This window comes from Engystomops pustulosus, chromosome 8 (assembly GCF_040894005.1).
Source record: "Engystomops pustulosus chromosome 8, aEngPut4.maternal, whole genome shotgun sequence".
NCBI lineage: Eukaryota > Metazoa > Chordata > Amphibia > Anura > Leptodactylidae > Engystomops > Engystomops pustulosus.
Window position 1 is genome coordinate 66,234,338 of NC_092418.1, and position 22,205 is coordinate 66,256,542.

Sequence of the window (22,205 nt, forward strand, 5' to 3'; positions counted from 1 at the left end):
TACACAATCCAAAGTATTGATTACAGACTGTAAAGTTTTTTATTCAACAAATAAAGAATCAGTCATACGTGTTATCTAGAACATGAAGTTTTGTGTCTGCATACAAGTCAAATCATAGAATTGCATGCTTAGATAACATAAAAGAAGAGAAAAGGTGAATGAAAATGAGGCACATGTAGAAAAGAAGACAAAACACCAGCACATTTTGTATAGGCTAAGAGGTGGTCAGCATAGTTCTATTGTATGCAGACATCAGCAGCTTGAGGTATATAAAAGGCTCCAATTCTGGCATCATTCACTATGCCTGTAGTACATCTCTGGTCAATATGGTTAAGGTAGGCCGATAATAGTACTTTAGGTTGTAGGTTAAAGTGCAGTATTGTAAGATATACTATTAAATGTTTTCTATCCACAGATTGTGTTTTACGAAGACAGAAACTTCCAGGGTCGCTCTTATGAGTGCAACTCTGACTCCACTGATCTGTCTTCATACTTCAATCGGTGCAATTCCATCCGAGTAGAGAATGGAAACTGGATCCTTTATGAACATTCAAATTACAGAGGACACCAATACTTCCTGAGGAGAGGAGAATATCCTGACTTCCAGAAATGGATGGGATACAATGACTCCATTCGGTCCTGCCGTGTAACCCCACAGGTGAGTCTTTTAATAATCATTATATATTTGACTGTAATTTTTATTGAAAAGTTGCATTTTATCTCTTATCATTTTAAGAAGACAAAAGATAAAAAGCAATGTTAAACTTAGTGACTAATTCTCAAATACAATTATTAACTTGAAACACAGCATCGTGGACCATTCAGTCTGAGGGTGTACGAGAGAGAAGACTATAAAGGTCAGATGATGGAGTTCACTGAAGATTGTCCACATGTCTATGATCAATTCCGCTACCATGACATTCACTCCTGCCATGTGCATGATGGATACTGGATGTTCTATGAGGAGCCCAACTACAGGGGACGTCAGTATTACCTGAGACCTGGAGAGTACAGGAGATACAGCGACTGGGGAGCTTCTAACCCAAGAATTGGATCTTTTAAGAGAGTTCAGTATCTATATTAAAAAATTATATTTCAATATATTGAAAATGTAATAAACAAAAATTTTATTTAAAATGTTTGTGTTTTTTTATGCTATAAACTTGTACTAAAAAACGCTGATTCTGTATAACGCTACAGAGTTTTGAAGTGTCTAGCAAATAACAAATTGAAATAAGAGAAAAGAACTTGTAGTGCTCTTATCCTGACAGATGATGTGTCAGTCAATTATTAATATTTAATTTTAACTACAATATTTGTATAGTAAATAATATTTGGCAAAAATACTTGTAATTTAGCTCCTAAAATTCAGTATTGCATTAGATAGTGTAGGGATACCCCTTTCACTTATAATGTTTGTATTGACTGCAAACTCTTAAATAGGTATTATCTACTCTGCGTTCCCATATAATTGTATTCCTCTAGTGTCTTTTCTATCACAACTAAAAAGTTATGATAGTGATGTTGTTGTGTTTTCCTCCAAATGGTTAAAGTCAGATTTGATATCTGTTAAAAAAGAATTTACATGAAAATGTAAAATTTATACTGACGTACACTATTTTTAACATGATAATTTTATATTTATTTTATATTATTTTATTTAGTATTAAGTGTTACTATTTTTAATCAGTTGTTTTTTTATTTTGTTTTTGTCTGCAATTATAGTCTTAATTTATCTAGCATGGTCCACATGTCACTATATAATTGTTTTTGAATATATATTAACTATAACATCTAAAAAACGTGTCCATTATGCTTGTACTAACAGTACTGCAAGCACAAGTAAAAAGACAACAGGAGTTAATTAAATGGTTTAGAAAATGGTGCTGGAAGAAATGGTTTGGGTCAACTTCTCTGTCAGCTACAGGCTCTTTGCTATGGATAACCTTTACCTAAATGGAGAGGGTACGGCTATGCTGGGGTAGAAGATGGTTAATGCGCTGGAGGAGCTTTAACTCTAGGTTGTCGGGAAAGGGGGTGACTATACAGATAGAGAAGACAGAGATAAGGATAAAACAGTAGGGGAAGGCTTATTTAGAGGGGGAGGGGGTAACAAGCAAAGTTTGGATGGAATCAAGAATACAGGAAGACCAAAGACATTGGTTAATTTAATAGGAGCCAAAGGAATAATAGAGATGATAGAGAATGTCTTTATGGATTGAAATAGGGGAGGGAAAAAATAAATTGTTATTAGGGATTTGTTAAGGGCTTCAAGTATAGAGGATGCAGATGAACCACTGATCAGTCAAATAGATGCTTCCTCAAAACACGATGAAGCACTTATATCATGGGGATCTTTAACTACCTGAGATAGAATGGAGGGGGGGGGGGCAGAAACCATTAGGTTCTACAAAGGCAGACAATTTTTGGCATTAGCAAAAGACAATTACCTGTCACAACCTATGTGGTTAACTAGACGAGGAATAAATTAGAAAGGTAAGGCATTTAATTTGATAAAGCAATGGGTAGTGATGCAACAGGATTATAGAGAGTACAGATTGTGAAGGTAAGTAAAAATAATCTCAAATTATATTACAAATATATAAATAGTAAAAACCTAAAAACTGAATGTGTGGGCCCCCTTCAGAATAATTTGTGGAAGAAAGGATTCTATTAAACATGACCATCTTAACTGTCATTACCTAGAAAATTTGATGGTAAATGATATTATCAGATATATTGCAAATTCTTTATTAAATGTGCGGCGTGGAATGGACTTAACCCCTCACCGACTTGCAACGTGATAGTACGGCGCATGTCGAGTCCCATTGCATGGAAAGGGCTCATGGGCTAAGCCCTCTCCATAGCCGGTTAGTCTTTGCAGCATATTGTAAGTCTTTTGCTAGAACTGATATAAATAAACAGCAAAAATAAGCACATTAGATATTGCCACATCCGAAATCTTAAAATGGCACTTTTTTGCCATTTTGAAAAATATTTAAAAAATCAATAAAAAGTGATTAAAAGGTTTTGCAGACTTACAAATGATAGCATTAAAAACAGCAGCAAAATTTGTAAAAAAAATTGTTCGACACACAGCTCCGTACACCAAAGCATAAAAAAGTTCTTAGCATCAGAATATGACAAAATCATCGATTGTTAGAGATGCCATCCTGGAGTATCTCACTGTACATAACTTTATAGCCCAGCATCAGTACGGTTTGATGAGGGATCGGTCCTGTCTGATGACTAAACTGATTAATTTTTATAAGGAAGTTCGTACTAGACTGGAACTTCTGGGTAAAAATATTTGTATTTGGGTTAGTAATTGACTTTGTGCCAGAGCTGTCATTATTGGGGCTACTTATTTTTTTATATTTTTATTAATGACCTCATAGAGGGCTTAAAGTTTACATTTTTGCAGAAGATACTAAGCTATGTAAAGTAATTAATACAGAGGAGGATAGTATAATATAACAGAGGGATTTGTTAAAACTGGAGGCCTGGGCTGACAAATGGTATATAAATTATTAAGTAAATAAATGTAATGTACTTGGGTCGAGGAAATGCAAATTAAAATTTTGTTGTAAATGTCTTGGAAAATTGATTGAGAAAAAGACTTGGAGGTATCAATGGATAGGAAACTTGACAACATTAATATCTGAAAGGGCAGTACAGAGATCCATTCAAAAATCTCTTTAAATTTAGGTCTGTGGTCAGGAAAAGCGAGCATCCTCTATACCTAGAGAAGAGGTTGTACCATACCATAAATTCTCTACTGTGCAAGTGAGGAGACTGTGGAACTCTCTCCCACAAGATGTTACCCAATGGCTGATAATTTAAACATGTTCAAGAGGAGCCTGAATGCGTTTCTGGAAAATAAGGGACTTATTCTGAACGCCATATTAGGGGTTGGGAAGGAAATTTTCTCTACTTTGGGCCAATTGGCATACGGCTTGCACAGTTTATAGCCTTTCTCTTGATAAACACTGTATAATTTAACCCCTTAAGGATGTAGCCTGTTTTTACGTTAAGGCTCAGTCCATTTTGACCTGTGGTAAATGACTTTTCAAAACTTTAACATATATGTTTTGTCGTGAGACATTGAAGTTTATTTTAGCATTATAATTTCGCTGATCAGTTACTTTTTTGGGCGGTAAAATATCAATAATTTAGGAACAAATTTTAAAAAATTACAATTTTCAAAGTTTCTAATGTTCCATTTTTTTAGGCAAAAAGTCATACCACAATTTTTTTTGTAGAATCTTTTAGCCATTTATCTTCTATATATTTCGATTTTTGCTTTATGTTTCCTTTTTTATGGATTAGATGGTTCATAACTGTAGTAGCAAGTTTTAACATTTTCAATAGATTTGATAGAATTTTTGTCGACCAATTTAATTTGTAGGTGCCTTAAAAAGACTTATAAACCACTACCAGTAACACCAATTTATGAACCCAACATCTAAAACTATTATAATTAGTACAATAGAAACCCCTGAGAAGTGACAACATTTTGAAAACTACACCCCTCAAAGAATTTATCTAGAGTTGTGGTAAGCATTTTAACCCCCAACATGCTGGTCAAAATAAAATACAAAGTAAATGGTGCAGAGTACAAATTGCATTGCAATTTTTTTTCTCAAGCCATTTTAGTGCCAATTATATTGTGCCACTTTAGACAAACACTCCAAATATTATTCTGTTTCGAGTACTGCAATACCCAACATGTGGCAATAATTGACAGGATGGGCACATAGCAGGGCTGAGAAAAGAAGGAGTAAACTTTAGATTTTTGAGCTATGTTTTCACAAGTTTGGATTTGGAGTGCCATGTTGTGTCTTTTTTAGTCTTTCCCTTCTTGGCAGTTTGGGAAACTTCTCCTTGAAAGTGCTAAGATTGAGAGTTCCCCAGAACGGTCTCACCCAGTTCCTTGTAGATCGGAGATTGAAGACATTTCCTCAGTAATTCCTCCTGTCACTATGTTCACTTCTCTATACTGGATCCTGTGGGAGACCACGCTACACTCTCGTGCACGCGATCACAGCATCAGTCCTGTATCAGGAAGAATGTGGACAAGATGGTGCAAATCACCAAGGATAAGAGTAAAATCAATTTTATTCAAGCATACTCACAAACAGAATATTAAAAGTGCGCATATCAAAATGGTTGAAAACGCCACAGGACCTCATGCCCGTCCTAGGTTTAGCCCTTTCAGCTTCATCTGGGGCCTGATCTCTGATGTAGAAATGGGGGCAAATCGATTCTAACGAAGCAGAATTCCTTTACAATTATAGTGATTTTTCCCCCTTTATTAGCAAAATAGCCACAAGCACAATGTGTTATATGGGACAGAGAACTCTGGGAGGGAGAATGTATAACATATGCAGACATGTAAGCCACCGTCAAGCTTTTTTTTTTTTTTTTACTGGTGTATGCATCTGCCCAAAGAGTTTATTGGGAAGTCATAACAATAAAGTCAAAATACGACATAACAACCATGGACAAGAGTCTCCAGGCATCAATATGGGGGATCTCCATTGAATAAGTATAAAGCTGACTGCTTTTTTTTTCCTTTATTAAGTTTTTATTGATCATAACATCAAACAAGCACAATAAAAAATCCAAAAGTACATCCTATTCAATTTCTTTTTTTCTCCTATTCCTTCCTTCTTTCTCCCTTTTTTTTTTCTTTTCTTTCCATCCTTTTTCTTTACCTCCCTCCTTCCCTACCCCCGTCCTCCCCTCTCCCCGGCTGGGGATGCTGCAAAAAAGAAAAAAATACAAAACAAAAAGAAAAAAAAACAGGCATTTAATTATAATCTTCTCCACTATTCCAGTCCTTCCATGTTTTTGCTTCCGGACCATCAATTTTTATGCTGGATTCATATCTTCTGACTTTTTCAACTAGGTTCCGCCAGTTCCCGATGTCAGGTTCTTTTTTACCCCTTAGTAGTTTGGCCACTAGACGTTTTCTACTCTTTGACGTTGCTATCTCAGTGGTATACCCTAGGATACCCAATAAGGGTTCACAGTGCAAGACCAGGCCCATATTTTTCCGAATATCATCGAAAATTCCATACCAGAAATCTATAATCCGTGGACAAAACCATATAACATGTGCAATATCAGCAGAGTCCTGTTTACATCGATGACATTTCCCTTGGCTTACGTGAACAATCCTCTTATTAATTTCATCCAGAATTCCCTTGTATATTCCTGATCATTTTCCCATAATTCATAACATATGATTTAGAAATCTTAGCATGTGTCGTGATCGTGAATAATTTTTTATTACCTTCTGCGTGTGCAACGTGTTTTAATTGTAAATACCTGAAAAAGTCTGAATCGGTAAGAGTGAATTTGTGTTTCAGTTCACCAAAATCTTTGACCAATACATTTCCCACCCTCGGCTTATACTCGAGTCAGTAGTTTTTCCCAGTTTTTGGTGGTAAAATTAGGGGTCTCGGCTTATACTCGGGTATATACGGTAGTTCCTATTTTCCCCAATAAACAAAATTTGAGATGCAATATAATAATGAAAAAAGGATGGGAGTGATACTCCTCCACACGTAATGCTTTTCCATAGGAACTCTTGCTTAATACGCACTCTTGACCTCCCCATAAAAGTTTGTTTAGGATTGCTCTCAATGCTCTAAACCATTTGTCCTCAATCCAGCAAGGACAATTCGTAATGACATACAAGACTTGTGGGAGGACAACCATTTTAGCTAGTCTGGTGCTGTCCCCTTTGCTCAAAGGTAGTTTACTCCATATACAAACTCTCTCTCCCAATTTCTTTACCAAAGGGGCTATATTCAGCTAGGGAAAATACGTGACCTTCGTGTTGACTTTAATCCCCAGGTATTCAAAGGTGCTGCTATTGTCTATTGGGGCGAGCTTATCCGCAATCGTCCCTGGGAAATCATCAATTTTACATACAGTAGATTTTTTCAAATTAATTTGTAACCCCAAGACTTTTGTGAACTGTTCTATTAAATTCATTGCTTTAGGAACAGAGTCAAGGGAATCCCTCAAGCCCAACAGGATATCTTCTGCGTAGAGCAGGATTTTGTCGCCAGGGCCCCCACATCCACACCCCCTAATACCATCATCCTTCTTAATGGCAGCTGCCAATGGGTCAATAAACAAAGCGTATAGAAGGGGTGACAGTGGGCAACCCTGGCGAGTACCCCTAGTTAGAGCAAATTCCCGGGACAGCCCCCCGTTAATCTTTACTTTCGCCCTGGGTTTTACATAAAATAACTTTACACTCTCAATAAATTTCCTTACCAGATTTAATCTTTCCATTAATTCCCAGAGGAAGGCCCACTCCACCCTGTCAAACACCTTTGCGGCATCCAGCGACAGGATGGAGCAGGACCCCCCCTGCCCAAGTTGGATGGCACCAAATAGCCTTTGTAAATTGGTCTTAATACAATGCCCAGGGATAAAGCCAGTTTGGTCTTCATATACTATATCTCTAACAACTTTTTTCAGACGATTTGCAAGAAATTTGGCAAACAATTTCCCATCTGTATTCAAGAGTGAAATTGGACGATAAGACTCTTTTACCATCGGATCCTTATTTTTCTTACAAATCAGGGTAATACATGCCTCGTACATTGACATGGGGAGATTTCCCTCTCTTTGGCTTGCCTCCCACACATGGACCAATAAAGGAAAAAGAATATCACCAAATTTTCGATATATTTCCATTGGAAAGCCATCAAGACCTGGTGATGAGTTCCCAGTAAATTTACCGAGTGTCTCCTCAAGTTCATGAACTGAAACTGGGGACTCCATCATAGCTTTTTGTTGTTATGATATTTGAGGTAATGGAATTTTATCTAAGTATTCATTGATCTGGCTAGGTAAGCTCTATAGGTCTGAAGAGTAAAGATCCTGAAAAAAGAGCTCAAACTCTTTCATGATTTCGCCCTCCTTGTTGGTCACCTCCCCTGATGTTTTTTTATAGCATTAATCATCTGTGTTTTAATATTAAATTTAATTCTCTCAGTTAGTCTTTTCCCAGGTTTATGCCCCTCACAAAAATCTTTTTGTCCCCCCCCAAAAATTTGCTGTTGTGCTTTATCCATCAAATATGCATTATATTCCTGTTAGGCCTTGATCAAATCCCCTTGCGTCTGTTCCGATTTATCATAGATACTTTTCTCCTCCAACTCCGCTACCCTACTTTCTAAATTCTTTCCCTTTGTATAAAACTGTCCGCGTCGTGTTTTTTACTTCCCTTGAGAGATAGTTCCTAAGGAACATTTTAATAGTATCCCAAACCACAGATTCCAGGGCAGTGCCCCAGTTAGTCCTAATAAAGTCCTTCAGATCTTCTCTAATATATTCTAAATTACCTATCAAATTGAACCAGTAGGGGTTGAACTTCCACTGGGTCAGTCTCTGCCCGCTGTTTCTGACCAGAAGTTCTAAAAGAAAGGGGAGTGATCTGAAATAGTTCTGGCACCGTTCTTCATATTTTTAATTAATAAACATCCTTTATCGTTTGTTAATGCTACATCAATACGAGATCTAGATTTATATGTCTGGCTATAGCAAGAGAACACTATTTTATTACCATGTAAAAACCTCCAGACATCTTTTAAACCCATTTCCTCACAAAAACCCGCTAACTGAGTATACTGAGCCCTGTTTCTATTCTGATGAAAAACTGATTCTCTATCCAACTCATTGGACAGCACACTATTGAAATCACCCACCAGAAACACGGGGTACTCCATTCCATCACCCACAAACTCCATAAACTTACTCAAAACCTGAAAATTAAATGGGGGCGGAATGTAAACAAAACCCAGTATACATCTGACACCAAAAAGGAGCCCTTTAAGAAATACAAATCTCCCGTCATGATCACAAAGTGAACTTTCAATTTGTAAATTTACCAATCTGTGGATGAGGACTGAAACACCCTGTGAATACTGGGAAAAGACTGAATGGAATTCCTCGGAACTCCAACCTTTCTTAATTAAATGTGTCTTATCATACGTCAAATGGGTCTCGAGGAGAACAACAATTGCCGGTAGATGCCTATTTATCACGTCCGTTAAAATACATCTCTTTCTTTTTTCATTAAGTCCCCTCACATTCCAAACAAACAGTTTCACTGACATGGAATATCAGAGAAAAACACAGAAAACAAAAAAAAAAAACCAGCAGCATCCCCAGTACCCCCCCCCCCCCAACTGTTCCAGTGAACACCGGAATTCAAACCTATTGGAGCAGCCTCTGTGCTCCCTGTCCACAAACCGCAGTACCTTAACTTAAATATTTCTTAAGAAACACTACAAAGGAAAACAGTGACTGGCACTGGAAACTTAAAGGCCCTTCGCATCTAGCCATTCCATAGCTGTGTCCGGTCCAAAAAAGAAATGCAATTGACCTTGATATATAATTTTAAGATGGAACGGAAACAACAGGGAATATTCTAAACCCGCCAGTCTCAATCTTTTCTTAATCTCAACAAAAATCATTCTTTTTTTAAAAGTTTGAGCTGAATAGTCTGGGTATATAAACACCCTTGACCCGTTAATACAGGTTTCCGAGACTGTACGGTTCCATCTTAAGATAGCGTCTCTATCACTGGACACCAACAATTTACAGAGGATTGGACGCGGTAATGCCCCTGGGGGTGTTCCTTTTTTTTAACGTAATTCGATGTTCTCTTTCGATACAAAAAGACGTGGATAGTCTTTCTTTACCTATCTTCTCTAAAAAGCAGTCCCTAAAAAACCAAACAGCATCCTCTCCCTTTGCTTTTTCTGGTACTCCAATGATACAAACATTACTGCGTTTGGAGCGATCCTCTATATGCTGAACTTTCTCCCTCAGCTCCTTGTTTTCAACAGCTAACTTTTGTTATAGGCTTTTCACGTTTACATTATCTTTTTCTAACTTGCTGACCTTGTCATCTGTAGATTTTAACTTCTCTTTAATCGTGTTAAACTCCTCTCTCAATAGGGAGATGTCTGCTCTTACTGCCCCCACTTGTTCAACCATCTCTGAATTACACTTCTTTATAGATTAAAGAATTTCCTTCAGTATTTCTCTCCCTTCTCCAGTTTCACTATTTTCACTTACATCCTGTTCTAAGGGGGAAAATCGAGAACCAGTATTTTTCGCAACCGTTGAAGTTGACTCATTACCCCCTCCTTTCTGACCTGTTCTGGTCTTACCGGGTGGGGAGTTCCAGATATTATCTAGCTTGTTCTATAAATACCTATGAATCAGAGCACCAAAATACTTCTGCAAAAACCTATCAACCTATGAGAATATACTACCTGTATGTAGGAAAATGCACTTGTAAACCAAACACTCAAAACAATCTTTGAGGGTACAAAAGCAACAATATTTTTTATTCAATTCTTAAACTAAAAAATCACAGACTACACAGGGACAGTTTAAAATCATTTAAAAAACATACATACACAAAATCTTAAACAGGTGGACATGTGGCCGAGGGAATCAAAATAAGTATAGCACACAAATGGTCAATCTGTGTGTGAAGTGTGAAAAGCCTAATATTGTATAATCACAGCTAGCAAAACAACGTATTGTAACTTAATAGTACAAATGTGTAAACATCATTTGTAAACATCATTTGTAAACATCATTTGTAAACATCACTTGTAAACATCATTTGTAAACATCATTTGTAAACATCTACACAGGATACCAGCTAGCAAAGCATATATTACCAACTATTATCAAAGAGTAAACAAAACTATATAGGCATACACACCCGGCTGCATCATGGAACCAAGTCAACGGCAGCCTCCAGATAAGGATACCTGGGCCGACGTCCCGGTCTTCTGCTTCGCTGTCGCGTTCGGCTCGTCCGGGGTGTGCTGCGCATGCGCGCCTGTTCTTGCCTGGGCTCGGCTTTTTTCGTATATCTCTTTGTATTGTTTTGTGGACTTGCACACATTTTGTCGTGTGCGCAATGGAACGTCTGTCTGCGCAGTCGCATTGGCGCGCAGTAGACGCCGGCGGCGGGCACACATTTTGACGCAGGCGCAATATAACGTCCTTCTGCGCAGTCGCATTAGCGTGTAGCAGACGCCGGCAGCGAGGGTACTCAGGTCCGGGACGCCGGATCGTGAGTAATAGGGCAAACAAAGGGTTAATTATCATGTGCACAACTGATTGTGAGTATAGGGCAAACAAAGGGTTAATTATCATGTGCACAACTGATTGCAGGGTGGAGTTTATGTTAGATCCTGATTGGTTAGTCCTTGCTTTATATGGGGGGAGTGGAAGCATTACCACCATCACCCCTTGAAGAAGAGGCGAAACGCGCGTCGGGGTTTTGGTGGCCATGTGGACCGGGATATACTAATTAACATCCTTATCTGGAGGCTGCCGTTGATTTGGTTCCATGATGCAGCCGGGTGTGTATGCCTATATAGTTTTGTTTACTCTTTGATAATACTAAGTTGTAATATATGCTTTGCTAGCTGGTATCCTGTGTAGATGTTTACAAGTGATGTTTACAAGTGATGTTTACAAGTGATGTTTACACATTTGTACTATTAAGTTACAATACGTTGTTTTGCTAGCTGTGATTATACAATATTAGGCTTTTCACACTTCACACACAGATTGACCATTTGTGTGCTATACTTATTTTGATTCCCTCGGCCACATGTCCACCTGTTTAACCCCTAGGCGCACCAGGACGTTATAGTACGTCCCCGGCGCTAGATGCTTAGCGCACGGGGACGTTCTATAACGTCCTGCTTCTGGCACCGGCTCACGAACGGAGCCGGTACCAGAAGCAGCGGCTGTCAGCTGTCTAGTACAGCTGACAGCCTGCGCTAACACCCGCGATCGGAGCCGGCTCCGATCGCGGGTGTTAACCCCTTACTCGCCGCGGTCAAACATGACCGCGGCGTGTAAGTGTGTTTGCGCTGTGGATCGGATCCCCCGTGCCGCTTACCGGGGGATCCGATCCACTTCTGGGCAGCTCCGAGGACTGGCATGTGCCCCGGAGCTGCCCAGTCTCCATGGCAGCCAGACCCCTTCCGGGTCTGGCTGTAAACTGTCTGAGCATGCGCAAGCTTGCTCAGACAGTTTACACTGCTCTACAATAAAATAGTATTGTAGAGCAGTGTATTGAACTTAAACCAGTGATCAGAGCATCACTGGTTTAAGTTCAAGTATGTAGAAGTAAAAATATGCAAAAACACTTAACACTACACATTATAATAAATAAAAAATAAATACATAAAAATATAAGCCCCTAAAATGTCACTTTCCCATAAAAACACTTAATAAAGTATAAAAAACACAAAAACACAAAAAACCCCGCATATTTGGTATTGCCGCGTCCGTAACAATCTGTATAATAAAACAGAATCGTTACTGGACCCGCACGGTAGACGCCGTAGAAAAAAAACGCAAAAACGTTCCGAAAAAAGATAATTTTTAATTAATACCTTATCAAAAAATGCTCTAAAAAGTAATTTAAAAAATGTTATGCACTCCAAAATAAGCCCACTAAAAAGAACAACTCTTCTCGCAAAAAATAAGCCCCTAACCAGATTTGTCAGCCGAAAAATAAAAAAGTTATGCATATGAAAAGATGGTGATGCTAAAATGAACAAGATTTTCTCCAAATTGGTTTTTATTCAGTACAATTGAATAAAATACACAAAACCCCCACGTATTTGGTATCCCTGCGTCCGTAACAATCTGCATAATAAAACAGAATCGTTATTAGTTCCGCAAAGTGAACCCCGTAAAAAACAAAACAAAAAAAAGCTCCATAAAAAAGATCATTTTCAATTAATACCCTATAAAAATGCTCTAAAAAGGGATTTAAAAAATGTTATGCACTCTAAAATAAGACCACTAAAAAGAACAATCCTTCTCGCAAAAAATAAGCCCTTAAACAGATTTGTGAGGCAAAAAATAAAAAAGTTATGCATATGAAAGACGGTGATGCTAAAATTAACAACATTTTTGCCAAATTACTTTTTATGCAGTAAAAATGGGAAAAAAATAAAAAATCTATATAAATGAGGTCTTTTTGTAATCGTGGCGACTCATAGAATAAAAATAATATACTATTTTTATGGTATGGTAAACGGGCAAAAAAAAAAAACCCATAAAAATCTTCCTGAAAAGTGATGATTTTCATTTCCTCCACCAACAAAGAGTTAATAAAATCTCACCAATTAGCCTATAGATTCCCCTAAATTACGTACCAGAAAAGTGCATCTCATGTGGCAAAAGAAATAAGCCCCTATAGGTCCACATTAAAAAAAAGAAAAAAATTATAGCCTGTACAATGTGACATAGAAAATCTGATCTGGATGGCGCCTCCTTCCCTTCTATGCCCGGCCGTGCGCCCATACAGCAGGTTACCACTACATATGGGGTATCGGTGCATTCGGGAGGAATTGGGTATCAAACTTTGTGGAGCCTTTTTTTATTTAATCCATTGTAAATGTTTAATTTTCCACCCAAAATGGGTGTATTGTGAAAAAATATTACAATTTGCAGACTGCACCTCCATTTTGTTTTAACCCCTATAAAACACGTAAAGCGTTAACAAACTTCTTAAAAGTGGTTTTTCATACGTTGAGGTGTGTAGTTTCCACAATGGGGTAATTTACGAGTCTCGCTATTATTTTGGCCTCTCAGTGTCAATTAGAAGTTGAGCAGGTCCATCTAATACAGGTTTTGGTGATTTTACAAAAAATGTGAAAAATGATACCTAAATTCTGAGCCTCATAACATTCTAGTAAAATATGTGGAATCTTAAAAAACCATGCCAACATAAAGCAGACATTTGGGAAATGTAAGTTATGAATTTATTTGGGTGCTATGACTATCTGCATCAAAAGTAGAGAATTTAGAACGTTGAAAATAAAGAATTTTTCCAAATTTTTTCCAAATTTTGTTTTTTTTCATAACTAAACACAAAAGATATCATCCAAATTTTTAAACTAATTTGAAGTACAATGTGTCACGAGAAAACAATCTAAAAATCCCATGGATATCTCATAGCGTTCCAAAACTATAACCACTTATAGTGACACAGGTCAGATTTGAAGAATGGGGCCGCGTCCTTAAGGCCAAAATAGGCTGTGTCCCCTAGGGGTTAAGATTTTGTGTATGTATGTTTTTTAAATGATTTTAAACTGTCCCTGTGTAGTCTGTGATTTTTTAGTTTAAGAATTGAATAAAAAATATTGTTGCTTTTGTACCCTCAAAGATTGTTTTGAGTGTTTGGTTTACAAGTGCATTTTCCTACATATAGGTAGTATATTATCTAGCTTGTTCTGTCTATCCAATTTCCACTATTTTTGTTTTTGGATGGGGACGTGCCTAGGGACTTTCTCCCTGCTCCCGTGCCTTTTTGCCCCATCCTGATCTCCTTATTTAATACCCAGGAAGAAAAAAAATTTATTATACCTAATCCCCTGCAAGCGCCGGGATTAGGTTCTCGCACGTTATTTATCTATATCCCCCTCTAATAACACTTCTATCCACAGGGTCAGTAGTATCTACAATACAATTAATGAAAAACAGACGAGGATATACCATAAATCAAAGAGGGCATGTGCACAAAAAAAAAAAAACATACAGGTTTGTTCTAATGGCCTTTGCACTTATGTATAACAGAACTCAAACGCACAGGCTGTCAATATCAAATATTGACAGCAAACACTGGCAGCCAATCGTAAAGGCAACAGTTAGTAGCAGCAGTTGATGACAGCCGTTGACAGCAGATTTTAAAAGAAAATAGCCGGTATTAGTAGCAGTGGTTAAATAGGAGCAGTCAATCACAGCAGTTAGTGGCCACGGTCGATAGCAGCAGTTGATAACCATAGTTGGTAACAAAAATTGATAGCAGCAATTCATAACAGGGATTTATAATCTCAGTTAATGGCAGATAGCAGCAGTCCATAGCAGCGATCAATAGCAGCAGTTCCAAACAGCCGTTAATAGCAAATAGCAGCAATCAAAAGCAGCAGTCCCAAACAGCGGATAATAGGCAGCATTTACTGACCAATTCACAAGAATTCCACTGTTCACTACAATTTTTCTTTGCTGCCGCCAGGTCTAAAGACTTTCTCATTAAGGCCGCCTCTATGCCAAGATAAAGAGTTGGCTCTACTGCTTTTCTATCGTATGCGGAGATGGTAATAGCATTACGCCAGTAAAGTTCAGGCAGACATTCAAACAATAAAAGGATCAGAATACATTAATAGCCGCAGTTGATAGCAGCAGATGATAGCAATAGTTGATAGAGGCAATTCATAAAAGGTGATTGCTTTCGCGGTTAATGGAAAATGGCGGCAGTCCATAGCAGCGATCAATAGCAGCAGTCCCAAACAACAGTTGATAGTAAACAGCAGCAGTTCATATGCAGAGTTAGTAATAGCATACGCCAGTAAGACTTAGGCAAACATTCAAAAGGAAAGTGTATTGTCTCACCACCTCCAAGAAAGGGTCAGGGTACAAGAAGACTTTCCATGTAGTGGAAGAAATTGGGCTGGATCCAATCCAGGACCACGCCGTGCTCCAGGGGTCTTTTCGTCCCAACCAAACCCTGCCTCTGGACTTCTGTGCGCTCCGCGATGTCCAGGATGTTATGTACAGCTGTCTTTAAGCATGCCAAGCCCAGGACTGTCAAAATGCCGGTTCGCTGTCTCAGTATATGGGAAACACTTCTCGCCGCCAGCCACCTTTCCCAAACCCGTCTTCACGACTTAGCTGCCACTCTTGGGCTCGGGAGGTCCAGCCGCGTTGTGCAGCCACCACAGTAGAAGTTACGAAGGGAGCCGGAGTGGAGACAACTGTCGACCCACCCCGATCCCGCCGCCATCCGTTGGCTAGAAGGCACCTTCCCGGGCCAAACACACTAGCCCCGCTTCCATAGCTGTGGTGGCGGACAGGGAGCATGCTTCATGGCAAGCGTGCTTACATCATGCCGCCTAAGCTCCACCCCCCGAGTCCGTCAAGCTTATGTGATGTCACAGCCCTATAAAAACAGACGGCCATTTGCAATCCTGTCACTTCACACTACATGTGCTGTCTCTTGCATCTAGCTGCTTGTACTCAGTAGCTGATGGAGGGATTTTTTTTTCTAAGTCCTGGGTGTCAATTTTGGGGGTTCTGTATTCCCCATATTTCAATTCTTTTTTGCTGCTAAAGTAGATATCAAGAAATCAGTGTCAAATGAACATAGTTGATTAACCAATATGTCATACAGAGAGGTGGCAGGTGGAGCAGGCACAGGTCACAGCACAGTAAGGCGACGTTGCAGCAGGGGTGACTCTGTGAGGCCAAAACTGCCAGTGTCATCTAGCGGCAGTGTGTTGATGTACAACACAAAGGTTCTCGATTGGTTGACTAGGTCATCCACTTCCTCTCAAAATGACATCTGACAACCCCATCAAAGAGTCCGTTGGTTTGTCAGATACAACCCTTAGTTGGTATGGCCCAGGAGCACCTGTCCTCAACCAGCCTCTGTCCTGTTTATTTCCCTCAGCCAGAGATCTTCTAGGTGGTCTGGGCTCAGCGCTACTATTCAGCGAGGATGAATTCTTTGAGGACAGTCAGCAGCTGCTTGGCAGTGAAGAGGTGGGGCAGACATCTACTGCTTTGTGCTGTGGGGAGCTGGGGGGTTAGGAGCAGTAGCAGCTCCATCAGCAGCAGTTTAAGTCTGGAGACCTTAATGAGCAGCTTCCTTCATCCGCCTAGTGAGGATGGTAGCTGCCACTACATGGAGCAGCAGCACGACATGGAGCAGATCCTGCACCTGCAGGTGTTGGCCTAGCATAACAGCACTCTACCACCCCAGATAAAGGATTCACTGGAATAGTGGGCAGCCAAACTTGAGTTTTGAGTAGAGAAGCTGTACTGCTCGGCCAGTAGTGTGGCATGAGAGCGGGTGTTCAGTGCTGCGGGGGCCATGGTTACCCACTTGTCCATCCATAATGTGGAGAGACTGACCATTGTCAAGATGAATGAGTTGTGCATCAGCCAGGATTTCAACACACCAATGCCTTATGCATCAGAATACATCAACCATGATGCCTCCTTCAAACGTTGAGAAATGAGTCAGGATTCTAATTACCTGCCTCAGCCACTATTATGATACCGCCACCCACCTGATGCCACACATCTCCAGCCAGTTGCTCCATCTCCCTCCCACCATCTTTACCAGGGACTGGAATTGTCACCCACCTCCACACTCTGACCTCCTGCTGCTGCTGTTACTGCTGCCACCAACTCTACAATGTGCCACGCTGCCACCAACAGAATTTCTCATTGAGCCACTCTCTGGCATCATGCTGCTGCTACCGCCCACCTATACAGACTGTAGCTCTGCCACTCTCTGACCTCCTGCTGATGCTGCTGCCGCCACCCCACAGTTTGTCATTGTGCCACTCTGTGGCCTACCATCTTGCTACTACCTCCAGAATTTGTCATTGTGCCACTCTCTGGCCTCATGCTGCTGCTACTGCTGCTCACCACCTTCACACACTATGATTGTGCCACTCTCTGACCTCCTGCTGCTGCTGCCGCCACCTCCACACTTTGTAACTGTGCAACTCTGGGGCCTACCATGTGGCTGCCACCTCCAAAATTTGTCATTGTGCCACTCTCTGACCTCCTGCTGCTGCTGCTCCCGCCACCTCCACACTCTGTCATTGTACCACACTGTGGCCTACCAGGTTGCTGCCACCACCAGAATTTGTCATATTGCCACTCTCTGGCTTTTTGCTGATGCTACTGATGCTGCCCACCTTCACACACTGTGATTATGTCACTCTCTGACCACCTGCTGCTGCCGACACCTCCACACGTTTTCGTTGTGCCACTCTGTGGCCTACCATGTTGCTGCCACCACCAGAATTTGTCATTGTGCCACTCTCTGACCTCTTGCTGCTACCGCCACTTCTGCACTCTGCATTGCGCCAGACTGTGGCCTGCAATGTTGCTGCCACCTCAATAATTTGTCATTGTGCTGTTGCCAACTGATCACTGTCTCCCTGGAACACCCTGTGACTTCCATAATCCTGTTTTCATCCTCCACCACTCTATGACATTGCCACTATTTTTGGTTTACTCCTCCATTTTATCTGTCAGAAGGATTGATAGCCAAAAGCATGAGTGAATACAGAACACAGAGGACATGTAAATATACCATTTACTGGTCATCTCTGTTTGGGTTTAACTCCTGTTGTGTGTGTTGTTTTTTTTTTTTTGTTTTTTTTTTTTTTTTTTTTTAGTAATATATGGATTATTGACCAATTGAAAGCGGACACTTATGGATGAAAAGAAGGGTAAAATGATCAGTGACGTTAGTGTGAAATTACTGCCGACACCCTCTCAACTCTTTTGGGGGGTTTCTACATGTATCAGCGTTTAACAGAACAGGTTCTGTCATAATCTATGGAATCATAGAGCTGGCACAGATGTTACCTTGTCAGGCTGCATTCCTGCTTCACTTATTTGGTCAAGCGGGATCCTGTTAGTGCCAATGGAATTGAAGAGTGAAGCGATTTTAAGAGCGGCGGCTGTCATGTGCAAGTTCATATTAAAACACAGCATTGTTTGAAGACCAAACCACGCTCCGTATGCATATTTGAGCATAGCACAATGTTCTGCTACAGGAAATATCTTTTTTTTAACGTGATTCGCCATTATTCGATTTGGGTCAAAAAGAATTTGGAAAATTTGGTGAACTCGGCGAATCGAATTTTTTTTTTTTTTTTATTTGGCTGAGAAATATAATTATCTGGGGCTACCCATGTGGGGTCAGTGGACGACCCAGACACTTCTCCTTTAGAAGTCCCAGGCACATCTACCCCAGAAGTTGTAGGCAATGCTGAAGCATAAACCCTATGGCGCCTTCTCGGGCATTCTTCCAGGTCACTGGAAGTTGAAGAAGAGGAGAGGCACTGTGTCAGAGGCCAGCATGTTGTATGCCTCCACAGTGGTGTACGCCTTCTTAGACAGTGTACACAGAAAAATAAGACAGTGCGCACCTAAAAAATTAAATGACTTACACCAGAAAAATTAGATAATGTGCACCAACTGTACGGTCAAACCACACAGCCAACATACAGAAAAATTAGATAATTGCCACAAACTACATGGACAAGCCGCATAGCTGACACACAGAAAAATTAGATAAATTCACCAAACTATGGTGTATGGTATAATTTTTTAGGTGTACCCAAAAAGAAAAACCTATGTGCACAGTTCTAAAAGGCACTACAAATGCGCCTACCTTGCCCTAAGACGCCCTAACTATTGCTTAAGATTCTGTGCAGCACTATTCACGCAGCACGCTGAAAAGTGTGTCCAGTGCAGAAAAAGGCTAACAAAGCACACTGATGTGGTAGCTCTTTGAAAACTCGCATCTGGGAACATTTAACGGATTTACACAGTTCCTCACTGGTCATTTCTTCAACTATGTCTGGGGCATCGAGACATTTTAAGGAAATGCACTCAGGCTGCACTAAAACTTTGAAAGTACTGCCCATAGAACAAGTGGACAAACCTAAAAGGGGTGGTGATTGGACTAAGAGACTTCGATCCAGAGAAGCCTACTGGATCCTAACATTAAAAACTCTAGGGCCGTTCTGACCTGAAACAAGTCAGTTTTTCTACTTTGTTATGTCATGGCATCCCATTTATGTTTTTAATTCTATGGAACAAAAGTTGTTTTTAATTCCGCTACTTTTTGGATTTGGCTGAGTGCTGGAAAAACTTACATCCTCTTCTCCACTGAAGAGTGTGTTTGGGTTCATAAGGGACAGACAGAAGATGGGAGAAGACTGGCAAGTCCCAGAGACAGGCAGGCGGGAACGATTCGATTTGCCAAGTGATGGGACACGGCGGCACACGATTCACTGGGTGTGCTGGCGCCATACTGGTAAAGCAGCTGAGCATTAGTCGCGAGAGCCACCTTTGTACTATTACAGCGCAGATCTCCAGGGGTTGAATAGGTTGGAATGATTTCTGAGTTTTTCTGACCTTATTTACTATGATCTGCAATCCAATCATAATTACACCAAGAGATTCTAGGTAAGTGCTATAATCAGTCACAAGAGAGCAATGATTGCAGTGGTACTCCACTCTTATGCAATTATATAAGACTGCAGCCAAATTAAACCTCTGTTTTAATCTGTTCTGTAGATTTTACTTCCAGATTAATGTTATGTATTGTTTCTAGTCATTTAACAAGCCCTATACAGCAAAATGTATGAATGAATGATGTCATTAACACATTTTTAAAAATGTAGAATTATATATATAAAACTTTTTTACTCAAGTCAGACATTTGCTGTTCTCAGTTACACAAGTCTATTAAGTACTTCAACAAATAAAGTACTTGTCATACAGTACATGCTATCTAGAATATGAAGCTGTGTGCCTGCATATACATAACTTTGTTCTCAATTACACAATACAAAGTATCAATTGCGGTCTGTTAAGTTTTGTATTCAACAAATAAAGAATCAGTCATACGTGTTATCTAGAACATGAAGTTTTGTGTCTGCATACAAGTCAAATCATAGAATTGCATGCTTAGATAACATAAAAGAAGAGAAAAGGTGAATGAAAATGAGGCACATGTAGAAAAGAAGACAAAACACCAGCACATTTTGCATAGGCTAAGAGGTGGTCAGCATAGTTCTATTGTATGCAGACATCAGCAGCTTGAGGTATATAAAAGGCTCCAATTCTGGCATCATTCACTAAGCCTGTAGTACATCTCTGGTCAATATGGTTAAGGTAGGCCGATAATAGTACTTTAGGTTTTAGGTTATAGTGCAGTATTGTAATATATACTATTAAATGTTTTCTATCCACAGATTGTGTTTTACGAAGACAGAAATTTCCAGGGTCGCTCTTATGAGTGCAACTCTGACTCCGCTGATCTGTCTTCATACTTCAATCGGTGCAATTCCATCCGAGTAGAGAACGGAAACTGGATCCTTTATGAACATTCAAATTACAGAGGACACCAATACTTCCTGAGGAGAGGAGAATATCCTGATTTCCACCAGTGGATGGGCTACAATGACTCCATTCGGTCCTGCCGTGTAACCCCACAGGTGAGTCTTTTAATAATCATTATATATTTGACTGTAATTTTCATTGAAAAGTTGCGTTTCAACTTTTATCATTTTAAGAATACAAAAGATAAAAAGCAATGTTAAACTTAGTGACTAATTCTCAAATACAATTATTAATATGAAACACAGCATCGTGGACCATTCAGTCTGAGGGTGTACGAGAGAGAAGACTATAAAGGTCAGATGATGGAGTTCACCGAAGATTGTCCTCATGTCTACGAGCAATTCCACTACCATGACATTAATTCCTGCCATGTGCATGATGGATACTGGATGTTCTATGAGGAGCCCAACTACAGGGGACGTCAGTATTACCTGAGACCTGGAGAGTACAGGAGATACAGCGACTGGGGAGCATCCAACTCAAGAATTGGTTCTTTTAGGAGAGTTCAGCATCTATATTAAAAAAAATGATATTTCAATTTATTTAAAATGTAATAAAAATATATTATTTCAAATGTTTGTGTTTTCATGGAATATAAATGTTTACTAAAAATTATGATTCTGTTTAATACTACACAGTTTTGAAGTGTAAAGGATAAAACAAATTGAAATAAAAGCAAAGAACTTGTAGTGCTCTGATACTGACAGATGATGTGTCAGTCAATTATTATTATTTCATTTTAGCTACAACATTTGTATAGTACATACATTTTGGGGAAAATACCTAGACTTTAGCTCCTAAAATTCAGCATTGAGTTCGATAGTGTAGGGATACCCCTTTCACTATAATGTTTGTATTGATCGCAAACACTTAAATAGCTATTCTTATCTCGGCATTCCCATATAATTGAATTCCTCTAATATCTTTACTATCATAACTTAAAAGTTATGATAGTGATGTTATTGAATTTTCCTCCCAATTGTTAAAGTCAGATCTGTTAAAAAAGAATTCACATAAAAATGTAAAATACTGACGTACACTATTTTAAACATGATAACTAGAGATGAGCGAACATACTCGTCCGAGCTTGATGCTCGTTTTGATTTTTGGCGGCCAGAAACAGAGCCAATCACAAGCCAGGAGAATCTGCAGTACACCCAGCATCACGTGGTACACTTACA

General features: G+C 39.5%; 2 protein-coding genes across 2 annotated transcripts; both read left to right on the forward strand.

Annotated features, from left to right (window-relative positions):
* Positions 1-309: 309 nt before the first annotated feature.
* On the forward strand, positions 310-1,084 carry LOC140074557 (gamma-crystallin-3-like). Its single transcript, XM_072119542.1, has 3 exons — positions 310-335; positions 416-658; positions 809-1,084. The coding sequence occupies exons 1-3, from the start codon at positions 327-329 to the stop codon at positions 1,082-1,084; spliced, it is 528 nt and encodes a 175-aa protein (XP_071975643.1). The 5' UTR covers positions 310-326.
* Positions 1,085-20,714: 19,630 nt separating this feature from the next.
* LOC140074561 (gamma-crystallin-3-like) lies at positions 20,715-21,730 on the forward strand. The gene is made up of 3 exons (XM_072119551.1): positions 20,715-20,796; positions 20,877-21,119; positions 21,270-21,730. The coding sequence occupies exons 1-3, from the start codon at positions 20,788-20,790 to the stop codon at positions 21,543-21,545; spliced, it is 528 nt and encodes a 175-aa protein (XP_071975652.1). The 5' UTR covers positions 20,715-20,787; the 3' UTR covers positions 21,546-21,730.
* Positions 21,731-22,205: the final 475 nt, after the last annotated feature.

What these genes read in the sequence shown, in the direction of transcription:
- LOC140074557 (XM_072119542.1), top strand. An exon ending in CCTGCCGTGTAACCCCACAG is followed by an intron (nt 659 to 808) that starts GTGAGTCTTTTA and finishes CTTGAAACACAG; the next exon opens with CATCGTGGACCATTCAGTCT.
- LOC140074561 (XM_072119551.1), top strand. An exon ending in CCTGCCGTGTAACCCCACAG is followed by an intron (nt 21,120 to 21,269) that starts GTGAGTCTTTTA and finishes TATGAAACACAG; the next exon opens with CATCGTGGACCATTCAGTCT.